At 39.2% G+C, this 19,617-nt stretch overlaps 1 protein-coding gene across 5 annotated transcripts in view; it reads right to left on the bottom strand.

The window, feature by feature from the left end:
• Positions 1–411: 411 nt before the first annotated feature.
• LOC132201385 (ubiquitin carboxyl-terminal hydrolase 2-like) overlaps positions 412–19,617 on the bottom strand; it is a 37,693-nt gene continuing 18,487 nt past the window's right edge. For 3 of the 5 annotated variants that reach the window (XM_059627526.1, XM_059627525.1, XM_059627524.1), the window contains exons 4-12: positions 19,110–19,337; positions 18,587–18,674; positions 17,955–18,326; positions 5,455–5,550; positions 3,927–4,053; positions 3,336–3,817; positions 3,075–3,153; positions 2,727–2,970; positions 412–2,519 (exon numbers count right to left, since the gene is read on the bottom strand). In XM_059627526.1, coding sequence (XP_059483509.1) covers positions 2,417–2,519; positions 2,727–2,970; positions 3,075–3,153; positions 3,336–3,817; positions 3,927–4,053; positions 5,455–5,550; positions 17,955–18,326; positions 18,587–18,674; positions 19,110–19,337 — 1,819 coding nt within the window. In that variant the 3' untranslated portion in view covers positions 412–2,416. The remainder of the gene's footprint in view (positions 2,520–2,726; positions 2,971–3,074; positions 3,154–3,335; positions 3,818–3,926; positions 4,054–5,454; positions 5,551–17,954; positions 18,327–18,586; positions 18,675–19,109; positions 19,338–19,617) is intronic. The other 2 variants (XM_059627527.1, XM_059627528.1) reach the window with 2 other exon arrangements.

Raw genomic sequence — 19,617 nt, forward strand, 5'->3', positions numbered from 1 at the left:
TTTTTGCGCGCGAGATGCCCGTATTATCACCACTATTATTTAGTAAAGTACTTGATGGTATGCTTTAGCATCATTTGAATAGAATTTGGCTGCCGGCCATCGCGAGAGACGGATGCGAAATTATACATTTTCCCTTTTGACATCGTGATCGCGTATATTAACATAATGTATGGTGTCTGCGGCGATGGAGGAATATTATTTGCCACAATAAATATTAGCAGCATGAAACAGAGAGATTAATACAATTACGCGGGACTGCATTCCTGCATCGGCAATACACAGCGCACCCCACTTGACCGGCGTCTGTACGCCAATCACAGCGCTAAAATTCATCTTGGAAGCGTCAATACCTCAATTGATTAACAGACGGGAGGGGTAGTGATTGATTGCGAAATAAAAACACATCAGGAATTTCATGATGTACTGAACTTATATTTTTATCTCAAAAATGAACTCCCCTCATTTACATTATAGTTTTTCTTCTTACATTTTTTTACACACTCGCTTTTTATTTTACAATGGGAGACGTATCATTAAACTGATTTTCTTTCATTACTCATTAATAATAAATCACATTAATTAATGATTAATAATTACTTAACAGCACGAATGTGGACAGAAATAGGGTGGGCACAAGGGAGTAGACGAGAGAGGAAGTAAGTTGAAAAATAAATAATGTCCAGCCAAGACGCTCCTTCGTCTCGAGTACACAATCATTAGTTTTGAGTGACAAAAATAAAATTATCATTTTAAGAGCATGATTCGACGCAGAGTGCAAATGATTACAAGTAGGCGTGTGGGGGAAACAATGGGGTGAATTCGACTGAAAATCATCAAATTTCTCTGTCGATGTCATTCAGGATGAGCACATTTAGATAAATAAACAAGGCGATTGAGAGTGAGAGAAAAAGTATGACTTGGTGCTAAAATTACAATTATCATGAAGCAAAAATGGTGAAAGCACATTTTCATCTTCCAGTTTTGTGGATAAACTTATGCAGCTTAATTGAAAGTTACAGAAATTTGTTTCAGTGACTAGCATTTTCTTCTCTTTCCGGTGTTTGTAAATACATGATTTATAGCATTTCCCTTGCCCTTCCTTCTTTTTTTCATAAAAAATAAGCAGATTGGATTTTCTTCTTGTTTACAATTATTATCATTATCAGTATTCACTTGATTTAGACCAATACAAATTTGACATATTTTTATGTTGTTGTAGTTGTATTTCCATAGTAAAATTACATCTTAACTGTTTAGCCGTTTACTGTCAGCATTTATTACTTTTTTTTTAAGTATCAAAAACTGCTGTTCCACATTTAAATCACCATAGAAAAGTTGTTGAGTGACACGAAAATAAACAGCAAATTTTTCTCGGTTCCATTCACGCTTGAAAATAATCACGCGCTTCAGCAGAAAAAGGTGGCCGAATTACAAAGTCAAGATTTTGCATGCATCTCGGCAATTTTGATCAAGCTTGTAAGCAGTGACAAGACCAAAAAGGGAGCTTCGTTGATTCTGCTACACGGTAGCAAAATACTCCAAATCAACAAATTCCTTGCACAATGGCAATTTGGCTTCATTTGGCTTTGCCTCATCTCAACCAAAAGCGGAGTATAAACCATCAGGCGTAATTCTCTCAATACATTCACATGTTAATTCAACCACTTCGCATTTCACCCATAGTAAGACTATAGCAAAAATAAATAATTAAATAGGACCAGCTGGAAGTCCTAGCAACTTAGTTTCCAACAGGAAAACCATTTCACCCTTGAGGAAACTTTGGATCCTTGCACGAGAGCTTTGAATTTCAGTGGCCATTCCGGTCTAAGCAAAAGCTTATGTTTCAATATGAAATCTTTGGCTCTCAAAATGTAAGCCAATTTACACCCAAAGTGTTCCTCAAAAATGAAACGGTGTTTTGTTCACCAAAGTGAGTGGCACTAGCTGCAAAACAGTCACTTTCCAAGATGGTCTTCCTTGTTCAGAGGAGCAGTTTCGAGTGAAGGTGAGTGTCAAGGTGTGTGTTTCTGTGTGCATCTTTCTCTGTAGTTGTGTTCGTGGTTTTGCGACTACACATTCAAAGCTAGTCTGCTCAACTTCGAATGAAAATCATGAAAGCGGCTTCAATAACATTTTTTTTTCTTTTGAAATTGTTTTGCTAATAATGATAATAACTTTCAAATACTCAAACTGTGTTCAGTCCCGCCAGAGCAGAGCTGCACAGACTCTTTTTTTCAAACTGGTTTCACGACGAAATGCAGGTGGACTCTGAGCCGAGTCGCCTCAAATACTGTCTTAGGTGGTGATTCAGGGTGACCGCGGATAACTGCTGCTGTTGCTGCTGCTGGGGCTGCTTTTGACGAGGGGTCGGCGGGGGCGTCGGGGGGACAAGGTGGCCTTTTGCTTGATGCTACGGTCAGAGGTGCGATGACGTGCTGTTTGTGTTCGACGAGGCCAGCTCGTAGAATAGGACATAGGCCTCAGAACTGACTACACTGCGTGCTGAGGTGCTTGACACCCTGAAAAATTACAATTGATAATTGAAATCTTTTTTTAAAATTATGCAATAAATAGATTTATAATTTTATTTCAGAATTCAGAATATATTTTTTCAAGGCAATATTAAATTTAAAAAATTAAAATAAACAAAATAATTAACAATTATTGATATTTAAAAATACCTATTATATTTTAATATAAATTTTATATCTAATAAGATTGTGTACCTTGAGTCATTGTATTCGTGCCAAGCACCAGAGTAGGGATGCTTGCAAGCTGCCACATAGTGGCCGGAGTAGGTGGTGCCAGAGTGGTTGGCCACTCCGTAAAGGTTGTATGCGGTAGTCTGGCCGAGACTGTTGCCCTTGCTAGCAGAGGCATAGGCGCTCAGGTCCAAACTCTGCAGGGGGAAGTCAACTGTGCAGCTCAGTTTGCCTCGGAACCTCTCCATGGGCGAGAACCTCTTCAGGTCTAAAATAAGAAATAGATTTCATTGTAGGAACATATAAACAAACAAAAAGACGCATCAAAGAAAATAAAACAACACATCAAAATTTATTATTATTTCTACTTACGCAGAACGAGAATTCTAGGGAACTTGTGAATCGAAAAACTCTTGGTGCATTTCTGTCTGGTCTGGCACCGGGAGCAAGTCTACAACAAACGAAGAGGGTTAATTGATTTGGACATAAATTTTGATGTAAAATCCTTTGGAGTTTTAAAAATATGGAAATAATTTGTTTTCTTTAGATCAGTTAATTTTTTATTTTAAATATTGAAATGAGTGAAAATTGCATATAGAATTGAATTGTTAAAAAACTAATTTAAGTTCTTACAGGTTTCTCATCTCCATCGAGGACTTCCTCCTTGGTGAAGAGGTCGAAGCACTGGGAAAGTCGAACCTGTCCGTGTCTCTCACTGGAAGGGATGGGCAGCGACAGGTCCCAGAAAGGATCGAACGTGACGGAGCAGTGGCCACACACGGTGCACCGTAGCGTCGACTTGAGCTGGCCGACGAAGATGTCGACAATCTTGCTGTCATCCCTGCGCAGGTAGCGCTTCCACGCCTCCATGGCCTTCTGCGAGTCGCTCAGGGAGTCATCAATCTCGGTCAGGATGGGTTTGGGGCGGGTGGTCACGCGATTGACATCCTCGTGCAGACCCTCGAGCAGGTAGCGCAGAAATTCCTGAGCGTCCTGCTGCGCGTAGCCCATGAAGCGCGGCGCAAAACGCTGCACTTGGCTCTTGAAGGCGCTCGTGTTGACCACGCGCTCGTCACTGTCACCCTTCCAAAGTTCTTGCAGCAAAGAGCCAAATGCTGAAATGAAAATTTTCATTTTATAAAAGTGTCATAATTTTTTTAATAAATTAATCAATGTGCTATTTATTAATATTAAAATTTTATTAACAAACACAAAATATTATACCTTTTATGAGTGCACCCTTCATTGCTGACGTGGTTGTGTTGATTTCCGAGAGGTAACCCTCTGCTAGAATGTACTCCAAAAGGGGCCTGGTATTGCTTAAGCATTGCAGCACAGAGTTCATGAAGCACTGAAAAAAAATAAAAGGCATTTATTTTTGATATTTTATTTTATTTTATCCAGTTAATATTTCATGTTCAAGTAGAACAATTTTAAATCGCACTTAAGTTGCTTCCAAACAAAAGCAAGGCCAAAAATATGTGATAAAAAGACAATTTTAGTGTCGACATTTTAATTGATAAAAAACTAACGTCATTAGAAATTTTAGTGGCTAATAATAAATTCCAACTGTTTATTACATAGCTTAGATTGAATAACTGATAAGAATGAATTGCGCAAAACTATAGATCTACAATCGTCATCAATCCGTTCTTCTCGGAACATGTCTGGCGCGAAGGGAAGCATATTGGCGATAAGCAATATCCTTTCCAACAGGCGTTATTTCCAGAGTGCGCGTGCACCGCGGAAGTGCCATAAAATTAGGTGGGCACCACAATAAAATGCGTGAAATTTTTCTGTGCGACCGTTGCAAGAGACCCCCGACAAGGGCAGGGCTTTCTTCTAACTTGGCAGTATCAGAAGCCGCGTGTTTTGTGTTTGCCGAGTGACGACGCCCTTGCGATTGATTCGCTTTGGCGCCCCCGCACGCAGCCGACAATAAAATAGAGCAGTGATAAGACGGACACTTTGCTAATAGCTGCTCGACGGTGAATAAAAAAGCAGCAACAACAAGCGCATTTTACGACCACTGTTGTGAATGCGAGCAGAAAAATGGTTCCTATTTTTAGTTTTTTATGCGTCGTTAAGTTGTAAAATCGGTATTAAATTGATTTCTAATCTTAGGAATAAAAACAATCCTCAGAAAAATGCGTTTATGATTTTCTCATTTTAAAATAATCAAAAGGATTGTTAGATATACCACCAATTAAACAAGATTACAGGTATTCAATTTCAACAAAAAACTGTCTACATTTTTTGTGATTAGAACAAAAAAAGAGGTCAATAATTATTAGTGCGAGTGATAAATTTGTTGTAATATATTTGGATGAGTTCATAAATGGGTTTATACTTGCCCTCATAAACATTCCTTTGAACTAAATTATTAACCATATAAAAACGATACTTAAAAACGGTATGTAACATCTTTTTGGAAATTTCAGGTTATTTAAAATTCTGTAAAATAAAAGATTACATTTGTAAAGAAAAACTGGAGGCTAGTTTGTGCAGCTTATTTTACAGAGTATTTGTTTGATTTAATGAACGTGGCAAAATTTAACAGCAGAGGAATACGAGATATAGACCAGCATTAACAAAAGTTTTAACAACCCGATAGAATTTTCCTGCTTTGCACTAAAAAAAAACGAGGTTAAAAGCGTAGAGCGAGGCTTCACTTCTAGCATGAAGTTGAACATGTAACATGGCTCGCGGTGTTTTTGTAGAAGGGAAAATGTCAAAAAATGTGTATACTCACTGTGTTTCCAATATTTCGCAGACCGACGAGTCCCCCTCGTTCATTTTTGCCTCGTCCTAGTCTGGGAGATCCTTCCAGGCCAGAGCTTGATCCCTCCTGTGAAAGAGAAAAACACGTGGATCAATAAAAAGGTCAGCAGTCACATCATGCAAATCGCATTCGGCGAATTAAGACAGAAAAACTTTTTATTCGAGTTTTTATTAACCCAGTGATTCACGTCGGGCTTTTGTGAAAAGTTTTATCGTTTTATGGTGCAACAATTTTCTGGTTTATCTGCTTGGCTAAACAATAATAATCATCATAAACGTGCTAGAATGTATTACTATTGTTATTGTTACGACAGGACAAAGTTATTCTCCGGCTTTTATTTCACGACGGCACAAAAAAGTGGATGGGGAAAATGTTGTTTGAGGAATAAAGGCGCTGCAGCCAAGAGAGTGAGTGTTAATGTAGCGGAGATGCAAAGCGAATATCAATGAGCGCAGCGCAAGCCTTTGATGCATGTTATGTGTACTGCACTGAGAGATGGTTTGTTAATTATTCAGGAATTTAATCTATCTCGAAGGCGGCGTCTGCTCAGCGAGAGTCACTCGATCTGTGTGCTTATCGCTCGAGAAAATTATTTTCCTCTCGACTCGCCTCTGCGGTGTGAATTTTTAACGAGTGTGCTGGAAAGAGAACGAAATTGATTACATACCAAAAGGGCAGAAATAAATATAAAATGCAAATTGTTATTTTCCCGAAGGATAAACAGATCGACCTTTTTCCTGATTCGGCTAATTAAGATTTCACACAGGTCTGATCGCGTATTCAAGGCAACGCGCAAAGTGGGCTATGTTCCAAGAAATTCGCAAAATTGGAGTGCCGCGTGAAAGGATAGAGCCCTATGAAGGTGAAATTTCATTGATCGCGGGTCGGTGGCGCGAGGGCTCAATGTCAACAGCTCCTTCCTTCCTGCACGCGGCAGCTCCATTTGCCTTCGACGTTTTCTGTCACTTTGCCGCGCCGATCGGAATAAATCTTGCGAATTCGCTTAATGGATTTTGGGCGGATAAAGAAAAGCCTGGGATTTCCTATCTCTCTAAAAAGGTCGCCGAGTGCGTGTTAAGGAGAAAAATTGCAACCAATAAACCCAGTTGTGATAGAGAGGCAATTACACAATCAGCACGGCCGACGCGTTTCTTGCACTTTGAGCTTTGTACTTTTTACAGGACGACATGATTCGAAGCTGATAAAAATTATCTTTTTGACTTTTAGAGGTGAAAATGACTATTGCTCTGAATTAATTTTGAAGTTTCATAATGGCCACATTGTAAAATCAAGCGTGCTCTGGATTATCCTTATCTTTTAGGTATAAAATTTTAAAATTATCTTTAATGAAAAAAAAAAAGAAAAGGGCCGATAAAGGCATTGGGAAGAGTTGAATAAAATGACTAATTGCTGCCTGTGAAGTCAACAACCTGTCAGGAAATTTCAAGTATTTGGAAAGTTGAAACGAATTCCTTTGCTAACAACAACACAATTTCAAAGAATTGCACGAGTAAATAAATAAAAATGTTCAAGAAATAGTTTACATTCACGTTCAAATGACCATAGCTCTCTATTCATAAAATTGTGAAATCGACTAAAAATCCGTCATCCGTATGTGTTTATTCACGTGCACGCGTGTGAATCATTCGGTTCCCAAGACACGCACGTAACGAGAAATAAACACACACTTTTAAAAATTATTTTAACACCATAATGGTCGCAGCGCGACGATGCATTTGAACATCTCATTGTTTTTCGCCGAGAGCAGAACGAGAGGGAAGGCGAAGGTCAAAGAGGATGTCGCACTGATTCAATTTGCCAGTCATCACAATGCCCTTTATCACCGCTCTTCATCAAGGGCGAGATGACGAAATTGCGGAACAAAAGCCCCCTCCCCATGCCCGTTTCTCATTGTTCATTGCAAGCCGGCCGACGGACGATTTTAAAGAGACGCTTTGAACGCGAGAAAAGGAGACTTGTCGCAACGATTATTAATGAACAATCTCACGATTCAAATGCTGGTGAAATTGCGCCCCCTGCTGCGCCGCCGTAATTCGAGTGATCAGACGGATTAGCGCGTAATTTGATTTATGATGTGAAAGAATTCCAATTGGGCAATGTGAAATGTACTTCAAAGACTGTGTTGCCGCTTGAGCAATGCGATTTGACGGCGGCGACGGCAGGGGTAAACATATGTTGCTTGTGTGAAATTGTGATTAATTAACTGTGCAGCAAATTAAGATATCTACAGCAACTTTCTTTTTAATCTTTTAACTTATAAATTATAAAAAAAACATTATACAGAAGATTAAATATTTCATGATTTCAATGCAATCCTTTATTTAGGTCATTAAAAATTCGATTTTTGTTGTTTAGAAATCAAGGAAAATACTAATATTTTTCAATTATCAAAGAAAAATCAATATTTGTACATACATTCTTTTTGCCCTCATTTGTTTCAAAAAGAGAACAGAACTGATACAAAAATTCCACGCAGAGCTTCTGTGAAGTGGCGTGTTCCTAAACCCAACTTTTTAATAATCCCCGAATCAACATCACCGCAGGTCTTATGCAAATATATACAGCAGCTCCAGCGACGTGCTACCACACGTGACGTAAGAAAATTTGGTTCTCCACGTGACAGGGGCCAACGGCCAAACATTGATCGCCTTATTAAAGATACGATTTCTCAAGCCCGCGCTGATGTAATTGTTATCATGTGCAGGCCAACGGGACCCATCTAGGACGAGCAAAGACAAATGTTTCACGGCGCCCACCGATCGAATTGTGAATGGTGAAGCTAATCAATGGAATCGGAGAATCAATGGGCCCTCAAAAACGGAACTCCCAGCCGTCATATGACGAGGAAATGAAAGAGCGGCGGATATTTAAAGCCCTTTATCGCGTGAAAACAGATTCACAGATTCGGCTTTTTTCCATGCTGTTGAATGAATAACGGGAATTGAAAAAAACAGAATCAAAATTTCTGATAAAATATAAAATCGAGTGCACAAAGAACTGTTTTCCTCATTGATTTTCTCCGATTCAGACGATTTCATAAACAAGCAGTGGTGAAATTCCCGCTCACAGACATGCCTGTATTGACCCAAAAATCCGTGCTGGTGTACGCGAATAATTCCGTCTGGCTTGAGCAAGGTATTTGGCCGCCGGCGTTTTGGAATATAATAAAACGAATTCCGAGGCAAAGGCTTTGCTGCTGGTCAAACTATCTCTCTGTGTGCTATTACCCGGCGTTGTTGTTTTTGTTTTCCCATCAAACTACGTACACACACATCACAGGTGTCCCACTTATTGAAAAACACGATCGCATTCCTTTTAATAATCAAATGCCGTCTGGAGATCAAATTATACGCATCCTCAGAACGGGTAATTACTCGGAAGGCAATCAGAGAAATTTCCATTTCTCCGCTTCCGGTGGCTTCTGTGAAGTATATAGAAAAAAACCCGACGACGCATCGGAATTTCATTAGTACGTAAATAGGGCGTGCTCTTGAAATTGACGTGTAAAATCGGTGCGTGGACTTGTTATTATTTATGCATTCGTTATTGAGTCCAACTCGATTGCGAGCAAGCGATAGAAAGGACCTTCGGATAAAATGTGTTTCTGTCGTCGAACGAAACAGGGTGCAATTTATGCGCGCGGAGGCCAAAGCTAAAAATAGCCTGAGATCGGTAGTCAATATTTGTTCCGAGATAAAGCCACAGGGTGACGGTCAAGGGGTGCAAGGGGTGAAGTTCGGCAGTCGGCGCAGCAGCTTTGTTCAGCGGGTTGCATAAGTAGTAACAATGCGACAATATTAAAATAACTCGTGTCAAGTTCAAAGTGAGCAAGTGAAAAAATTTTAATTTGTCATTTATTTCGGAATGCTTTGCTGAAATATGGTTTGGAAATGAGCTTTTGAAATTATGAAAAAATGGAATTGTTTGCGTAGCCGCGTTTAAGTGCTGTTTGTAAAAAAAGCATTTGTGACACACTGCCTTATCAACTCTTGTTTAAACGCTCAAAAAGCCCCGTAAATATTGTACGTAAAATTTAATAAAAATTAAAAATCGAGTAGCTCAATCAATATATATAAATATTTAATTAACTGATTTATAATTTATGTATGTGCCAAAAATTGGTAAATTATTAATACGATTAAAACAAATCGTGAATTTTACTTTAACCTTGAAAATGTTAAAAGTTCTACTCAATCAAGCTCAACAAAGTATGATTAATAAATTCACTGTCAATTTTGCCCCATAATTTTTTTGTCTCACCTCAGAATCATAATCGCCGGATGAGGAGGAGCTCGAAGAAGCCGAGTCCAACGACTCCTGCGATTTGAATTTGAACGACTCGATTTGCTGCACATAAAAAGTCTGTTTGGGGGCAATGATCCAGTACTTGAGGTTCATCTTCATTTTCATAACGTAATTTGGCGTCGGTCGTCAGATGCAAAACGTCTCCAGAGAGTCCAGCAGCCGCATGAATATGTATCCGAACCAAGATCGGAAAAAGTCGCGGATGCCGGCGAGCGACGACTTAAAGAGAGTGCCGCGCGAACGAAAGCAAGACTGAGACTGGCGCGCTCGCCACCGCGGTGGAGGCGACTTGAGGCGCACCGATCGCTAATTGGTTCGGCCTTAAGCCTTGCCTGCCGCGAATACGGCCGAGTATTGTCATATGACGATCGCGGCCTCGGCTACCACACTCGGCCTCGCGATCGAATGCAAAAGTCAAAAACACACCGGGGTGCAGAATCTCGCGGAGGATGAGCCGAATAATGATGATTGACGGGATCCCGATATGTTATGTGAAGCGGAACGCAATTTTTATAAAATGAAATCGTTGCGAAATGTGCTCAGCATGCCTTTTGCATAACGCCTTGTCCGCTGCGGTTGTCCCATAATCACGTTAGGTAATTTTTTTTTCTCAAGACGTATTCGGTTTCGGAGATGTTGTTAGAAAACTTTCGGAAGAAAATTTCTACATGACGATTAGCGGTTTAAAATATTTTGGTATTATGGAGATGGAATTACAGGTGACAGTGTCATAATATGATAAGAATTAATCATGTGCCTTTCATGACACGCAAAGGCAAATAATAATTTGAAAATTCTGGTCACTGACCATGGAATAAATCGCGAAATTAAATTTAAATTAAATATACAATCTCATTAGAAAATATCAATTTTTGCAAATAAAAATTATTTATAATGATAGTTTGATGGAGTTCCCTGTGAAAGTGTGAAGTAATTAGTATGTATTGCAAAATTTTCATTCATAAATTTTCATAATGAGGTTCACAAAAAGCTTCGCATGATTATGTATATTTACTCAATTAATTAAAGTTTTCAAAGCCTATTTAACATTTTCTCAGCTTGTCAAACATTATTTTAGTGAAACGTAATATTTGGCATTGAAAATAAGTATTGAAACAGTAAATCAAAGGTCTGATGTGCGAAGCATTGTGCGTATACATTAAAAGGGACGACACTATGATGTGACCTCAAAAATCCCCAAAAGTGAAGGTCGCGCTACGCACACCTTTGGCAGTGTCAAGTGACACTGTTTCTATCGCTTGAAATAATTTTCCTCGAGCAATTTATTCTTACTTCACCTTTAGCGGCAAATAATTCAATGAACCCAGGTTGTATATATTATTTCTCTCATTAAGCAACGATCTTGCATTGCAGGCTTCATTAAAGTGCAACAAGCGCCAGCGCAGGTAATGAACAAGGAAAACCGATCCAACGTCATAATCTTGGATTTATCCACGTGGAATTTCCCAAGAAACTGGCACAGAGAGGAAAACTGCGCTGACATTATATTATAAAACGAAAAAAAAATCATACATTTCCATTTACTTTGACCAACACCTCTGTGAGATCAGAGGCTTGATGGTAATCGCTATTTATCTCACGCCCATAATGCGAAAACAAAACCAAGGTTTGTTGTTTGTTTACAGTTTTGCATTCCACATTCTGACGCATTTGTGAAGCGACAAAATATTAATTTTCACGCGCGAATAACAGTTTAAGCAAAATAAATAAGCACGAATATGCGCCTTTTAAAAAGGGTGACCAACAAAAAACGCAATGGACACGACAAAAAAGCGTCTACGTGTGAACACTTGCTAATTCAATCAAAACGTAAACTGCAGACGTAAACATTGTATGACGCACTTTGAGGATAAGGAAAGTTGCACAGGTGAAAACTAGTATGAATTAGGATTGAGGGGTCATGTATGGTTTTCGCTGAGCCGCAAGATATTATTAAATGTAAGCAGTGTGGGTTGCTGACAGCGCTGAATACACAAGGAGGACAAACCAGAGAGGACCGGATTTGATTATAATAAGAGGAACAGCCGATCTCTTGGCAGTTGTTTTTGTTATGACACGCAAAGAAGCTTCTGGTCGGAAGATTTTAAACTAAATTAACCAGCTGTTTATAAATAATATTTGTAAGATGAAAATTAAATTTATTTTTATCCTTGATATTTGGCGGAAGCGATTGGCAATTATAAATTTAGCCTTAATCGAATCAAGTTTCGCTTGCGACTGAACAAAAGCTACAGGTCAAATTACGGTAGTGTTTTGAAAATATTTTCCGCTTCACTAGAAGTTTATAATCGTCGCAGTAAAAAGGCGAACCGTTCTCCATTATATGTATCATGTTTCACTTGGCGAGTGATCGCGAACAAAAATTGCAACTCTCCGTTGCTCTCCTTGCGCGCGCATTGTGTGTTATACATTCAAGTTGGACACGCACAACAAGGACCGTACGTCTGAAGTCCTTCTAAAGCAGTGCGAAAACGGTACAGCAAAAAGCAAGAGTGCACACACAGCGCAAAAACGAAAAATCTCTCGTCAACACATCTGGCTCGGATTTATTGTTTCTGAACGTTCGTCTCGCTAACTGGAAAGGAGCCCTCAAGAGTTTTGCGTCACCCCCCCCCCCCCTCCTGAGTGCGTCGCGTCGGGCCATTATATCGCGAGAGAGCACCTTATTTGCATTGTCATTTGCCGTCATATTATTTGCTTAGCTCGAATTCACGCACGGCATTATAGCAACAACCGACTGCAATGAGTACCAAGTGCGCTCTCACTTTGTTCGTTCGCCTCCCTCGCTTGCTCTTGTCTCCGAGGCGGGCTTGAGCAACGCGGCGGGTCCTTGAGGCAAATTGGCTATTTTCAGCCGGTCGACTGGCTGCTGATGGGTCTTGCACGCCAGATTAAATCTTTTCATTGAGGGAAATTGCAAAAGTTGGGAGCGATAATGGCGATTAAGCCGAGTAGAGCTGCGGGCAAACAGAGAGTGTGTACAGTATGCGACAAGAGCGATCCTTGACTCTGATTGCGGGAACGTGTCAACGCAGATGACAAGCGAGAGGAACATCAGAAGCTACTTTGGCCAAGATCCCACTACACGACAAATGGAATGCAACAATTCGATATTATTTATTAAAGCTCTAATATGGCAACAAAAAGAACTGTAATGAAATAAATTATATTTTTCACTTATATAATTGTGTATATTTTTTTACTACATTTTTCGTTCATTTGCTTCAAAAGAAATTATAATGATCAGGATTTTAATGTAATGATATTTTATATCGTATTATTTGACTACTTCAAGCAACTGAATTAACTCATTCATTTGAATGTTGTGAAAGAAGAAGTAAAAGTATGTATGATTTTGTGTTGATCTGGTATATTGATGGAAATGGACGGCAGTAAAAAGTCAATCATTATCGAAGCTGGATAATAAAAAGAGCAGATTATTTCCAAATCCAATAACCTAGCAACCGATAAAGAGGAATTGTCTGATACAAAGGTTGAAAAAGTGCATGCATTTCGATAGGGATGCAATTTTGCGCGTCAGCCAATGGAAGGAGAGACTATTACGCAAATTCAATCTTATTGCTCCACTGAGCGGAAACCTAGGTTAAAATCGGAAAGTTCCACTGGCACGCGGTGCAACGTCTTGCGGATGCAAAAGCAGCCGATTGAGTATCGATCCAGTCAGAAGCTTCTTGTCTTTGCAGGGCAAAGAGGTTAAGTAATTGTGTCGAGGCAACGAACCGAGAACGATTCGCGCCCGACCAGGAAAAAGAAAGACGCGGAACTGCATTGAGCGGTGCATTCATTATTTAAACGCACAATATAATCTATTATTATTTATTTATTTATTATGCCGGGGAGCGAGCTAGCGAGTCGCGCAGCCGGCGCTGCTCTCTGTTCAAGGTTCGAGCGGATAATTGCGAAGGTAATTCCTGTATGAGTGACCGGCGGGCGTTTTCGCTATTTGCAGCACACCACATTTTAGTGTAAAAAGGTGCAAGGAAAGAAGATTTTAGTCGCGAAAAGGAGCGCCGAATTCAATGTCAGTGCCAAGAGATAAACAAGCAGTCTGCGTTTTGAAGGTCAAAAATAAGACCGACTGTACATTAATTTATCTTGATAAAAATTAATTTTGAGCTCTTAAAAGTTTAACAATGATTGTTTTTTTTAATCACTTGTTATGTAAGTCAAATAGGTGGTATTAATATGATAAAAAATCAGGGGTCATAAATTTTATTAAATTAAAATAGTCAGCCCGAGTGTTTTTATGTAGTGATTTAAGGAGACTCACAAAATTACTCAAACACCTCACGAAACAGAAAATTCCACAAATGGCTTTTTCAGCCAAACTGCAATAATTGTTTGAGTGGCATCCGTATCAGCGCACGACCCTCCAATTACAAAATCAAGCCGGAGCTGGAACTCTCGCACTCCAAGGGGCAGCGAACTGCAATAAACACCTTGAGAATAAAACCCGATTGCTTTATTATCCACGCGCATAATTTGCATTCCGAGTGGAAATTTATGCACGCACAACTGTATCCTGATTTATTATTATTTATTCTCGGCGCCGCAAACCGAGCATCAATTTCACTTTTGGCGACGGGGAAGTGAAAATGAGACTAATTTACTGAGTTATCACTTGCACTCGCTTGCAGAGGCAATGTAATTATTTTAAAAGCAGGAAACCATGTAATAAAATTTTTCAGTTACAGAATCCAATGGCTTGGGAATTGCAACAAACCATTGTTTGTTCAATTAAGTCGCATCCAAACGTGACTTTAACTGACTTGAGTGGAAATAATGTGGTGCGAATTTTCGCGGAACAATTATGTCCGTCCACGAACAAAAATATCGCACCAAAGGGAATGAGCCACCCACGGCGGCTTTTCTGGAAATAACCAGTCACGATAATTGTCATCTTGATTACGGCACGTTTTGCACTTTTCCAAATGGCGTTTTCGCAACAACGAATTTAAGTAAGAAAACAAAACAAAAAGGTCAAAGTTACGCGCACAGACTACGCCTGCCTACTCTGCGAAATTAAAGAGTCGGGTCACGCGAGGGACTTTTCGAAGGGCGAACAAAGTACGGCACCACTGAAAAAGATTTTTTTTTTTGCGCCCCAGTCCAGAACAATCTCGTTTGTATATTTTCACTAATTGTCACGAAAATGCATCATTTGCAACGAGCGGCTCGTGTCCTTGGCGCGATGCATATCCTAGAGTGACGTCACAAGGTTGAATGCACCAGTCACGGTCAACAGAGGTCACCGGCGTTGCATTCCCTGCGGGGGTGCATTGCCAGGTGAAAAATTAATTAAAATGCGAATAAGACCGGCAGAAGTAAATAATATGTTGATCGATGGAAAGTGGAATTAGACAAACAATAAATTTAAATTCATCTTCCTGCTTATATACTCGAGCCGTGGCTTTAAGTAAATTCTTAATTGATTCCATTACATCGATTGACTTTTCATTCATCACTGTCAAATGAAATTAAAATTACGTGACTAGATTTATTTGCAAGCACGGATGTGCAGGTGTTTTACTGAGTAGAAAACCAGCACGTTGAGCGTGTCGAAACCGAGTTGCATCCTTCTATCACTCATTCCTTAGCATCAAACTCGCATATGGGTGATTTGCATTGCAACCGAGTTCGAGCGCGCAGCAATGCAATCGAGTAACCCGTTTTATTTTGCCCAGCGTGTGGTTGAGCGAAATGCATCGCGCTTCTTGCGGGTAGGAAGGCGTGCACAGTGGTTCTTGGGTAAAACGGTGACGCTTGTTTGTTTCCTACCATGCTGACCACACCGACGCACATTCTTGCCAGGCGGCACTTGATGCAGTCGGAAGACTTGCATAGCGGCGTTTGGCAAAACTTTAACGGCTCCATTGCAGTCTTGAAATTTTTCGGATGAATTTAACAAAAAAATTTAAGATTGGCTGATTTAAATGAATAAAATAATGCAACAATATCCTTGTGATAGGATAACAGGGTTCTTTAAAAACGTCATTGTTGGATTCGTTTATTTCAGTTAATTTGCAATTGTTATAAAAAAAATGAGGAATTTGAAGACGCAAGAAAAGTTCTGTACAGATACCAAAAATATTTAAAACGTGTCCAGGAATTAAAGAAATGTTTAGTCACGGAGCATAAAAATCAAATGAAAGACTTTCTTATTTATTTTTTTCCGCTTCAAATAATTCATCACTTATAAAGCTTTTGTTGAATAAAATTAAAAAAATAAATTTAAGTATATATTATTATTAAATTAAAATTATATTATTGAAATTAATGAATTATTGAAATAAATTTAAAAGCGGCCTGAAACTAATGTTGCGTTAAAATTGCGTTGGTGCTAGTTGTTGAACTTGATAAATTAAAAGTTATTCAAAAAAATTTAATTGGTATCTTTTGAAACCAACATTGCAGTGAACACTGTTCTGATAACAACTACATAATAAAAACTTTTTAAAGCGGATCACATCTTATGACTTTATTCTTTATTACTCAAAAAAAGGCTGCACTAATTCCGTAGTCTGATATTATCTTAAACAAGTTTCGCCTACTCCATTTAAGCTCCTTATCTTTTACAGCATTCGCACAAAAAATTGCGAAAAAATCTCAGAATTTTCAGAGGTACTTTACAATGGGTGAACTAATTGCATATTATAAAGCAAGAAGGAAAAGTACGACCCTTTCACTTTTTCCAATATTACGCGAAACGTTGCTCAGAATAATTTGGCCTCATAATAATTACCACCTAGTGCTTCACAAGTTTAATTTGTATGCAAATACCTCATCAGACGAGGCTGGTGCTGTGACCCTGCGTGGCTGCATCAGCGGGTAACAAGTGGTCGCAGCACCTCCAGAGAGCCTGGCGGCCGCTTCGTGGAATGCAGGGGACGCCGAGAACTTCGGATTGCGTTTCGGCGCGGATTTGTCCCGTGAGGGTCCACCGCTGGATCCCTCGATCAGTCCGACGAGGAAGACGACGGCCATCACGGCGCATATGGACAACGGCAGCCATGAGGACAGAAACTCACCGCCGTACATCGTGCGTTTTTCGGACTGGAATCGCGAGCAGTCACATCGCTTCTTTCTTTTTCGTCAGCACGCACTTTTGGAAAGTTCACGGTCCGCGCGAATGGGCTAAGAGTACGCACGGTCTTGTTCTTGGTCAACGTCCGACTGTTGGCCGACAACGGCGCTCGGATTTTTAAATGCAGGGTGTAAAAATAGGCTTTTCTTTGAGCATGCCAAAACACACCGAGGCGAGACTTTCAGCCGGCTTAGCAGTCTTTCTCTATATCGCGCTGATTCGCCCCAATCGCTTTGCATCGCGTCGAATTGGTTGAAATACGGTGTTTTTGCTGCGATCGCAAATTGGTCTAGCAATTTCGGCTGAGAAAATAATTGCAAGTGGAATAAATAGATTTTCTAAACAACGATTTCATTCATAAATTGATTAGGGGCTTTTTTAATTGCTATTTACCTGTATCCAAATTCCACAATAATACTTGTATTTTTAATTTTTAAAACTTCTTAAAATTATTTTGAGCAAAGAATTGTTGGAATTATATTAATCACCGTTAGTTATTGCAATCGCAATCAGAGATCAAATTTGAAGGCTCAATCTATTCTTGAGAACCCCCCCCCCCCCCCCCCCAAAAATATCAATAATCTTTGCCTGTAAAAAATATTATTTTCTCTGTTTAAAAATGTTTTAATTTTTAAAAATTATAATAATATAAATAAATTGGAACATATAAACCCAGATACAAAATGAGTTTTAAAGTTAAAGAATGCTGCGTAATGCGCGTGAGTCAAGATGAGTTATTTGAACCAATTTCAAAATTTCTAATAAAATTTAATCTCTTTGCAATGTCAACAACGCATGATTCATTCTGTATCAGATGCACATGTCAATCTTAAAATCTGCTGCCTGTCCAAGATGTTATGTTTGTGATCACACACTTGAGATCAATTATCATGAGTGAAAAACAATGATATTCTGCAGAGATCACAATCGAAAATGTCAAGTGTACATTTTTACAGTACGTTGATTTAAAACCGCGTGCGAATGATTTGTACAAGGCAAGTGGGGGGTCGGTACTTACATCATTCTGCTCAGCTGCTGCGCCATCTTCACTGCCAGCAGGGAGACCGGTGCTTGTGTTGGCCCTCGACCTCCTGGACGATTGATTCTTCGTGTCTGCGGTGGCCACTTCTTCGGTACTCGATTCTTCCGACTCTTCGCTCTCCTCACTCTCAGAACTTTCATCGTCTGAGTCCTGCTTAGATGGCACTGGTTTCTGCTGATCGGTGTTGTTCGAGGAACTGCTTGCCGCGGCAGAGGTGGTCACAGAACTGGTCACAGCCTCCTTCGAGCCCCGATTAGAGTCAGACGAGGTCAATAAAGGGTCAAATAATCGTCTCATCTCTAAGACTGAGGGCCGACGAGCCTCATCTTTGTCTTCGAGGTCAGGATCCTGGTGGGGAGGGGAGCACAGGGGGAGACAAACACATGTGTTAGTTTGTTATAGCATTTCATGCAGGTCTATTTTGGCAGTTAAAGGTGCTCTGATATTATAATATTTTACTTCAACATAATTAAAACAAAAAAGCTGTCGTTGGTTTGATTGTTAGATTCAAGGGATTACACACTGAAGGAAATTGTAATGTTTGTACTACTTGAAGGTTCGTAAAATCTCTGGAGTTTTGTATCCTGTTTGCGGAATAAATATAATACCTGTGTGGTTCGAGATCTCAGCGTTGTAGGCCTGGCCACAGAGACATCATTCAAATATGAGCTTTTGTATTTACTTGTTGCCCCAGAACTGGAAATAAAAGTTAATTAATGTGCTGTTAAATTATAAAATCTTGAATAATCTTGCAATAATGAAATTTTGTTTGAAATGTCGTACTTGTTGGTCAAATAGAACCGGTACAAGTTTTATTTTATGGTACCACTTCTGATTGGCCCTTAAACAATGAAAATTGTTTTTAAAATAGAAAAAGGTTTTAAAAAAGGTACAATAATAACTGCAATAGACAAAGTAAAAAAAAAATGTACAAATATTATGAAATCCTCAAAGTCTATTCATTTAAAACAATAAATAATATTTTTTCATAGCTTTAAAAGTCTCCAACTAATTACACTGTAAAGAAATTTAAAATTAAATTTTTACAGAGCGATGACTAATTGTCAGACTTATTTTGAGAAACTGACGATATAGGATATTTTGCTCCTAGCCAAACATATAGTTGCTAACCTGGTGTCTTTAACTGCAGACAACTTTGCCGTAACAGCATCAATGGATTCTTGAAGAGTTGGTCGCTGGAGCCTGCCAGCATTTGAGGAGGGAGAGGAAGTAGATGCAGAACTAGTCGTTGTCTGCTGGCCTCCGTCCAGTCGCTTGCTTGATGGTAAAGTGGAATTCAGGGTTGGATCATTGTAAACCCGTGACCTCCAGGATGAAGTGGTACCATTTTCACGTTCCCTGCGAAATTTGTGAAATTATTAACGTGAATTTGAAATAATCGGCTTAAATACACTGGATTTAAAATCTTGCAAGCATAATTAAGCATTCATCCCATTTGTTTAAATGAATGAGATTAATATTACAGATTGACATTCATTACAATTTCAAAGAAACTCCACAGAAAGGTTCGTGCATCACAAAAATGAAACATAAACCAATTGTTGTTTGAGCTCTTTGATAGGGTAAAAGTTAAATAGAAAAATTGCATCCAATCAGAGCGTTTGGTAACAAAAAATGA

The sequence above is a fragment of the Neocloeon triangulifer genome, unplaced genomic scaffold (assembly GCF_031216515.1).
Source record: "Neocloeon triangulifer isolate White Clay Creek 2 clone unplaced genomic scaffold, ASM3121651v1 ptg000014l, whole genome shotgun sequence".
NCBI classification, from domain to species: domain Eukaryota; kingdom Metazoa; phylum Arthropoda; class Insecta; order Ephemeroptera; family Baetidae; genus Neocloeon; species Neocloeon triangulifer.